The 10000-nt window shown below is 37.5% G+C and overlaps 2 protein-coding genes across 2 annotated transcripts in view; both read right to left on the bottom strand.

The window, feature by feature from the left end:
* Nucleotides 1–2764, bottom strand: part of LOC122242943 (alpha-amylase) — an 8428-nt gene extending 5664 nt beyond the window's left edge. Inside the window, exon 1 of the mRNA XM_086531843.1 lies at nucleotides 2643–2764. Coding sequence (XP_086387969.1) covers nucleotides 2643–2710 — 68 coding nt within the window. The 5' untranslated portion in view covers nucleotides 2711–2764. The remainder of the gene's footprint in view (nucleotides 1–2642) is intronic.
* Nucleotides 2765–5781: 3017 nt separating this feature from the next.
* LOC122242942 (alpha-amylase 1) overlaps nucleotides 5782–10000 on the bottom strand; it is a 16321-nt gene continuing 12102 nt past the window's right edge. Inside the window, 7 exon segments of the mRNA XM_086531765.1 lie at nucleotides 5782–6168; nucleotides 6637–6760; nucleotides 7430–7661; nucleotides 8362–8505; nucleotides 8804–9002; nucleotides 9270–9398; nucleotides 9738–9822. Of these exon segments, the coding sequence (XP_086387891.1) occupies nucleotides 6031–6168; nucleotides 6637–6760; nucleotides 7430–7661; nucleotides 8362–8505; nucleotides 8804–9002; nucleotides 9270–9398; nucleotides 9738–9822 (1051 nt within the window). The 3' untranslated portion in view covers nucleotides 5782–6030.

Here is a 10000-nt window from a genome sequence, read left to right as displayed (position 1 = left end):
AAAAAATCCTCTATATAAAAGATCATTATCTAACCAATCTAACTCAAACCACACATCTATATATCTGCTAACACACTCACACATCAAAATCACTCACAAATCACTCTAACATGTGTGTGTGTTAGAGAGATAGGAGAATTAGTGAGCGTGTGACTATATCTACTCATCACAAATATAAAACACTATAACACATCCTCACTCAATCACACACACTCAACAAAGAACCACACAACTCAATCACACATCAACAAATCTCTATCTAACTCTAAACTCCATACCCACACCCCCACCCCCACACACCCCACCCACCCCACCCTCTCTCTCACCACTAACACAATCACACTCTAACAAACATAACAAGACCTCACTCACAAACTAAAAAACAAACAAACACACACACACACTCAACACACACTCACACTCAACTCACACCTCACCATCAACTCACATAAAAAATCTCAAAAACAAATACACACATCTATAACTCTAATCTCTAACAGACCACTAATCTCACAATTTACCTCCCTGAAACACAATAAAAAACGATAACACACACTCACTCTCTCAGATCTCAATCTAACACAAAAAAAACTCTCAGTATTCTTCGCACTCTCAACACAAACACTACCATCTATAAACACGCATAGGCAACAAGAACGCAGGAAACACACACACCCATAAATCAATACACTATCAATCAACTCACACACTCAAATCACACAAACCTAACTCACTCAAAAACTCTCTAACACTGTATAAACCTATAACCAAACAATAACTCTCAGCTATGTAAAAACAATACTACTCTAAATAACCACACCACACACACAAACACACACACTCACACACCACCACCACACACACACACACACACACACACCACACACACACTCACACACTCACACACCACACACACACACAAACACTCATCGACCCAAGGACTCCTCGGCCCCCCGCCCTGGCCTTCCAGTCCCGTCAAGCGCGAGGCCTACAATCCTCCAGTGAACTGATACAGCTGAAGAAGATGGAGTGAAATATATATATATATATATATATCAATAACTCTATATAAATACTATAAATCTATAAAAAAATATGTATGTATATGTATACACACACAACACCCCCACACACACACTCACAACACACACACACCCACACACACACACACATAAATATATCTATAAAATAAATATATATATATATCTAATAACTATCTATATAGAGTGTTTGTGTGTGTGTGTGTGCGTGTGTGTGTGTAACAAATATATGGTATACATATATACCTGCAAAATATATAATATATACATATAAATATATCAAATCTAAAAAAATACCACCAAAAATTTATAAATATATAATTATATGAAATCTAAATATATAAAAATATAAATATATAAAAAATAACTATATATATATATATGAATGATGACAACTAAGAATATATCTATAAATATCTAAAAATAAAACAATAAATCATTAATATAAATTAAAATATAAATCCATATATATCATAATATAACTAAATCAATAAATAATAAAAAAAATAATATATATATATGTGTGTCAGTTATGTAAAAAAAATATAATATAAATATAAATAAATATAAATAATATATATATATATAAATATAAAATATGTGTGTGTGTGTGTTGAGTGTATATATATAAATAAATATATATATCTATAATAACAATATAAAAATATATATAAAGCAACATACCTACACAAATACAAATCTATATAGAGATATAGGTGGATATTACTGAGATCAGTCCACAATACCATACACCGACAACACACACACACACACACACACAATCACACACACACTCACACACACACACACACACACAAACACACAAGAGATATGAGATGAGAGATATATATATTGATATATATAGATACCCACCCCAGACCACCAAAAACAACACACTCATACTGCCCCTCACTCACACACACAACACACACACAAACACACACACACTCACACACACCCACCCAACAACACACCAAACACACACTCACAAACACACTCTCACATACACACAACCCACACACAAAACACACACACCATACTCACACACATGAAACACCACAACTACCACACACACACACAACTCCAACACTAGCCACACACACACACCACACACTCACACACCAACTAACACACAAACACAGCACCCACACACACACTCACACACAAACATCACCACCCACACACACTCACACACACACACACACACTACACACCACACAATTCCCCCACGCACTTCAATCGCACACCCCCACCCCCACCCACACACCACCCTAAGCAAGTGTTTAATGAGAGTTGTGTTTGTCCTGTGTAGAGAATGTTATTGTGTGTGTCTGTGAGTGTGTGTGTGTGTGTTTGTGTGTGTGTGTGTGATGTAGTATGTGAAAAAGACAGATAGAGATAAATTAGAGGAGAGAGCGAGAAAGAGTGATAGAATCATAGTAAGAGAGAGAAATAGAGAGAGAGGGGGAAAGAGAGACATACAGAGAGAGAGCGAGAGAGAGAGAGAGAGAAGGAGAGAGAGAGAGAAGGAGAGAGAGAGAGAGAGAAGGAGAGAGAGAGAGAAGGAGAGAGAGAGAGAGAGAGAGATTCCTCTATCCTCACCTAAATTTCCTTATAAACGCCATACCGACTGGCTTCTGCACGGACTTCGCTTTCTCTGTCCACTTCATAATCTACTGAAAAGCAAATGCCAGTCGTGATAAACAGGTGATCTCTTTCCCACCTGCTCGTCAACCTGGGAAGTCGATGTCACTCCACAGGTGCTTCATAGAAGGAAAATGTCACTGTTACTCAACAGTAATTTCAAATGTGTTCGATGTGTAGCAAATCACAGTAGAATTTTTGCGTTTCCAAATCAGGTTGTTTTCACATGAATTTATTGGTTTCTAAATTGCACTAAAACTTTTTGGATGTGTTAACTATGACCAATGTTCCATTAGGATAGATTTAGGTAATGAAGTATATGAACGTCCGGATTAAAAAGGTTTCTTTACGATTGCGTCTAGGACATGGGTCTGCTCATGCTAAAAAATAATTTTTTTAAATAGAAAAGTAGTAGACATATCCCTTATGTATACCACACACACACGCAAACGCATATACACAAACACACACACACACACATACACACAAACACACACACATACATACACACACACATACACACACACACACGCAAACGCATATACACAAAACACACACACACACTCACATACACACACACACACATGTATACATACATACACACACACACACACATATATGTATATATATATATATATATATATATATAAATATAATATATATAATATATATATATATATATAATATATATTTTATATATATATATTATATTTAAATATTATAAAATATATATCAATAAATATAATATATAAATATATAAAAAATCAAATATATATATGTGTAGTGTGTGTGTGTATATATATAAAATATATATAAAAAAATAAATATATATTAAATATAAATATAATTAAAACAGAAATGTATATGAATAAACAAATTATATATAAATATAAATGATATATATCAATCAATATAATATATATATATATAAATATAGTAACTAATAAATTACACAGACACAATGAATGTAGTATAAACAACTCAATAATAATATATAAATATCTAGTATATATATATATAATATAAAAAAAATCTAACTATAAAAAAATATGTTGATGTAAATGAAACTACATAACTCTGTAACAATAAATCATACCAAAAATTATATACACATAAAAACTAAATAACAAAATAAAATTTATACTCTATAACACAAAGACAAACATCAATAAGATAAATATATACCAAAATTTTATATCTAATTGTATATCCATATATATATATAACTAACTCATCAAAATTTATAAGTTATGTAAGATCATAACTCAATCTAAAAAAAAACACACAAAAACACAAAATCACTTTCAAACAAACTCATACACAAACAAGACACAAAACTATACAATGTAAAATCAAAAAATCACAAACAAACGCACATCCACACAAACTATACCACTACCTATTTACTCTATAACTATCGAAACAATCAAGTATCTAACAAACTAACTCTAACACAATCACACAAAAAAAAAAACACACACAGATTGATAGAGAGATATATAGAGATGACACATCTCAACACATCACACACTCTCATCACACACTCTCACTCCTCTACACACACACTCACACACTACACCCTCACCACACCTCTGACACTCACAACCACATTCACCACACCCACATGACACCCAGACTCACACACACACACACACTGACTACCCCAAATTTACAAACATATCTCCCACCAAACGTTCAATATAAGAATCTCAAAAAATCAACCACTACAAAATGAAACAACCTAACCACACTATCAATCTAACAATATCACAATCTCACTCATAACACTATAACAACGTATATTAGAGAGAGTGAGAGGGAGTAGAGAGAGAGAGAGAGAGAGCCCTATAAATAACTCTCAAACAAAAAATAACACTCATCACACAATCTCAATCACAAATCACAAACTAAAAAAACGCCCTCACTCTCACTCAATATAACACACAAACAAAGTCACTAAACAATCCCTAAGTAACTGTAAATACCCAGTCACTCAACCTCTAAAATCACACATCAAGTAACACTATCCATAAAATTCTACTAATTCACTCTAACAAAAAAAAAAAAACAAACATCTCAGTAATCAAACTAACACTATAAATAACAATCAAAATTAAAAAGTAAAAGTAAAAGTAACCTACAAATCAATTAATAACAAACTTGAAAACACATCCAATACAAATATACCACCTATAACAACCTAAACCAATACCTATCACTAACACCTCAAAATATATAAAATATAATATATCAGTATAAAAAACACCACACTCTCAAACACACTCCACCCCCCACCAATCACTATATAATTATCAATAAAACAACACTAATATCACACACACAAAATATATTCTTATCCACACCCACCTCATCAATAACTGATCACAAACACCACACACTAAAAACACTAAAATACACACACTCACTCAACCTAATCATTAAAATCCTCATAATATGATATAACAGACAACTCAGAATAAAAATCACACAATTAATAAACACAAAAAAAAAAATCCATCACACAGTACACTAATTAGCATGTATATATTTATCTATTCATCTGTTTTATGTGGTGTGTGTGTGTGTATGTGTATATGTGTCGTGTATTTTAATATATATATATATATTTATTGTTAATTATATATATATATATATATATATATATACATATATATATATATATATTTATATATGTATGTATGTATGTGCATATATCATGCTTCTTTGCTAAAGGCCTGACCTTGGTTTACACTGGGAATTACAGGTTGAAGCATTGTTGTTGGTTGGTTCTTTATACTTTTTAATGATTCTTAGATTTTTCAGCGAGTTTTCCCGTTTAGGATGCGACGGACTATATGTTGTGTTTCGCATAATTTGTTGCTTGTTGTTATTACGATCATGTGTGTAAGTAAATAGGATTGTTAGTGTGTTCAGTTAACTGTTAGTACTCCTCAGATACTTTCCTCAATAAGTAGCTGTTGCTCTTACCTTCCGTTATTGTTTTTACCAATTATCCATCTTAATGCCTATTTACGCAGTGTAAGCGATAGGAAAGTCTTTGTATGAATGATTTTCATAGATTAAGATGCTAAAAGGATTATATTATAATTTTTTTTATTTTTTTTTTTAACATAATCATCGACACTTTCTATGCTCTTCTTAGGACTTATTCTCTTTTCTTCGTCGTCGTCGTCTCCTACCTCTTCTTCTTCGTCTTCTAGTTCTTCTACTTTCTTCTCATTCTCCTTCTTTTTCTCCTCCTTCCTTCCGATGATATCACTCGACATCAATCATATCCAATTAAAAATTTAACGCAAGAAGGATTTTTGATACGAGTTCCCCGCACTCAGTAGAAATCGGGGAATGCGTTGATGGTGCAGTCGGAGGAGTCGAAGGAAAAGACGTTGACGTAACCGCAGCGTCCCAGGTGGTTCTTCGAGGAGTAGGGAGGCGAACCGCCGGCTGTTCCGGAGCACGAACCGACCTGAGGGAGACGGGATGGGATTGCTTGGTAGAAAGAAGGGTTGGGCGATGGGTGTGCGTTGACGGGCGGTCGCTGGCATGTGGAGTGGAAGGCTTTGTCTATGCTGTGTTCTTTCTTTGTTAGAATCGTGAGTGGTCAAGAAATGTTATGGCGTGTGTGAGCTTGTGGGTGTTTACGCGCGCGCACGTGTGTGTGTGTGTGTGTGTGTGTGTGTGTGTGTGTGTGTGTGTGTTTGCGCGCGCGCGCGCGTGTGTGTGTGTGTGTGTGTGTGTGTGTGTGTGTGTGCGTGTGTGTGTGTATGTGTGTGTTTGCGTGTGTGTGTGTGTGTATGTGTGTGTTTGCGTGTGTGTGTGTGTGTGTGTGTGTGTGTGTTTGCGTGTGTGTTTACGTGAGTGTGTGTGTTTATCAGTACATTGAGATTAGCCACAAAGCACAGAGATAATGGCAACAAGCGAATCTAAGACTCACCTGGTCAACATCCGCCTCCCAGCCGTTCCCTGCGTTGGTCAGGAAGGCCTTGAGTTCGAACCATCCCTCCTCCGTCTGCGAGCAGTCCATGGCCACGTCGACCATCCAGTAGTGGTCGCCGAAGCTGCAAGGGAGTCGGGGTTCTGTCTCGGCTCTTCTTTACTGGTCTCTCTCTCTCTCTCTCTCTCTCTCTCTCTCTCTCTCTCTCTCTCTCTCTCTCTCTCTCTCTCTCTCTCTCTCTCTCTCTCTCTCTCTCTCTCTCTCGCTTTCGCTCTCTCTCTCTCCTTTTTTTTCTCTCGCTCTCTCTCTTTCTTTCTCTCTTTCTCTCTCTCTCCTTCTCCTTCTCCTTCTCTCCTTCCCTTTTCATTCTCCCTCTCCTTCTCCCTCTCCCTCTTCGTCTCCTTTTTACCGCTTCCTTACCTTCTCTCTCTATCTATCTATCTATCTATCCATATCTATCTTTCTCTCTTTCTTTCACTCACTCTCCCACTCTCTCTCTCTTTCTCCCTTTTCCCTATCTCCCTATTCCTTTATCCCTATCTCCCTTTCTACCTTAATCCCAATTTCCCTCTCTCCCTCTCACCTTCCATCTCGTCATCACTTTATCTCGTCATCTCTTCCTCTGTCCCTCTGTTCCTCTGTCCCTCTGTCCTTCTGCTCCTCTTACCCACTGTCCCTCTGTCCCTCTCTCCCTCTGTCCCTCTCTCCCTCTGACCCTCTGTCCCTCTGTCCTTCTCTCCCTCCCTTTATCTGCATTAAGAGAGGAAATCCCCTCAAGACAGCGTGCCCTCACGTGTTGAGCTCCTGGTAGCCAGGACTTCCCGGGTTGCTGGAGGTCCAGGCCAGGGGCGTCCCAGAGGCTTCCTGGCCGTAGTAGTTGCCTTGGGCGGGCTCGGCGCCCATCCAGTCGAGGCGGCTGTCGCCCTCGCGCCATGCGTTGTACTTGTCGTAGTGGCTCGTGTCGCCCAGGGAGTTGGTGGAGATGTCGATGGCGCAGGGGTCGCTGCCGACGTCGCTCGTGCAGCCTGGGTGAGGGCGAGGTTTGGAAAGGTTAAGTGTCTCCTTTTTCTTTTCTCTTTTAGGGGGAAGCTGTTCTCGAGGAACCTGTCTGCTTAACGGTTTCTCTTTCGTGTGTGTTTTTGGTGGTTTATTTGTTTGTTTTAGGAGTCAATAGGTATTTCTCAACTGTCCTTTGGTGGACACGTCGTCCAAGCGTTAGTCCGAGGTAATGCCTGTGTACGTATTTGTATATGTGTATTTTTATGCATGTGCATATGTTTAATTATATTTACAGGTATATGCACACGCATTTATATGTTTGTGTGTGTGTGTGTGGGTGTGTGTGCGTGCGTGCGTGTATGTGTGTGTGTGTGTGTGTGTGTATGTATGATTTATGTTATATAAATATATATATATATATACTATATATATATATGTATATATATAAATATATAAGCCTTATATATAATATATATATTATATATATATATACATATATACATACATATGTATATATATATATATATATATACATATCTATATATATAAATATATAAATATGCGTGCGTGTGGGTATAAATAATGTATAACATCTTATGTGTGTGTGTGTGTGTTTATGAATATATACACCTATCTATAGAAAGAGAGAAGGAAAGAGAGAAAATCTCATCATCCTAAACCCTTTCTAGACAAATGGCGCCATGACAGCGCCAAGCGGACAGCGACCTGGCCTCTGTCCCGCGTCGATGCCTCCCCTGACGAACAGGTCCTGCCCGTCGTTCGTTTGCTTCTGGACGAAGACTACGGTGCGGTGGACGCCCTCGGTGATGCTGGGCTCCGTTGGCCCTTGGGTCGTGGTGGTCGTTTGGTCTGTTGGAAGCGAACAAAGGAAGTTTCGGAAGTTGGCGTTATCTATTTCTGTTTCGATTTATCTTTTTTTCTCTCTCTTTCTTTTTGCTTCTTTCACGTACAATCACGTACATTTCTGTCATTATTTCTCTTCCTCTTACGTTTTTTTCTTGTCTTTGTGCGAATCTTACCAATAATAATTACTGAATACAATATTCCACCAGTCACAGAAGTCTGTAAGATACTGAGTGACTTAATCCTTCGCTCTCTTTTGTGTAGATGTGTGCTATAGAGATAAGTAGCATCGGGAGTGTCAAACTCACCCAGGGCCGGGGTGGCTAGTGACGACAGGCGTGTAGCTCGGGAGCATAATCGACAGAGCATCCGACACAGATGGCGAAGACTGGCTCCTCTTCGTTAGTGATGGAGATGTGTGCTGACCCGTCGCCGTTCACCGTCACTTCTTGACATGACACGACGTCTTGGTACGTTCCTGCCGGCATTCCTGTCTGGAAGCTCTAGTGAAGAAAAGAAAGGCCATTGATAAATAGTTTTTGATTAAGATAATTTTAGTATTTGTTCGAACTTTTAGATATCTGGCAAAAAATTATATTGATTTTTTTTTTCACTTTTTCATACATTTTGATAGCTACACGTGGTTAGATTTCCAAATTCCAGTGAAAACCAAAGACTTCTGTGAACTATTCGTCAAAAGGAATTATAACACTAGCAACCAAATCATGGAAAATAAGTAAAAACAGAAGATACCAATAACCATAACTTACCTGCGACACTGTACCGTACTTGACCATGGCGAAGAAGCCTTTGTCGCCGCGAGAAAAAGACACCACGTTTCCGTCGCAGTAATAATTCTCCCACCACGCCGTGTCCTTCACGGCGTTGCTGAACCGGACCTGAGTTCCATGCAATAAGTTTTTAGAAATCGGGATAAGAATTTGACGTATATTTTCTTGCTTTTCATTTGTGGAAAGTGCGATTTGGGGGAATCAGGGAACTCATACGAAACAACTGAAGCTTTTTTTCATTTCGCTGATTACTCAGTCTTCCGAGAGGCGAGCATACTAAAATCATAGTATCTAGAGATCAACAGGTATAATTCGTGTACGAATACATTTATTCTGGCAAATGCAGATAAATAATCTTCAGAGCAAATAAATGTAAAATTTGATCATCTCAACATTCGCTGAATGACATGACGAGTAACGGGAATAAAACAGAAGTAAATGACTTGCCATCTTATAGATAGAAGGCCAGCGATGCTCGCAAATCCAGCCTCCGTCGCACTGGTTGTCGCTGTTTATGACCACATTGGCGGTGCTGGACGAAACATGGCATTATTCGGGATGTAGAACGGTTATCATTCACAAGATTTTATCAATTATCCATCGATCATAGTTAGCTGTACTGAAATTGTGGTGAAATATTATTATGATAGGAAGATGAGAGAAAATGAAAAAATAGTTTTGATCCGGAGACAGATGCATACATGCACAAA

Source organism: Penaeus japonicus, unplaced genomic scaffold (genome assembly GCF_977035675.1).
Source record: "Penaeus japonicus unplaced genomic scaffold, GWHDUDI00000001_assembly GWHDUDI00000036, whole genome shotgun sequence".
NCBI lineage: Eukaryota > Metazoa > Arthropoda > Malacostraca > Decapoda > Penaeidae > Penaeus > Penaeus japonicus.
The sequence above is the reverse complement of the archived record's forward strand: the minus strand, read 5'-3'. Positions and strand labels throughout refer to the sequence as shown.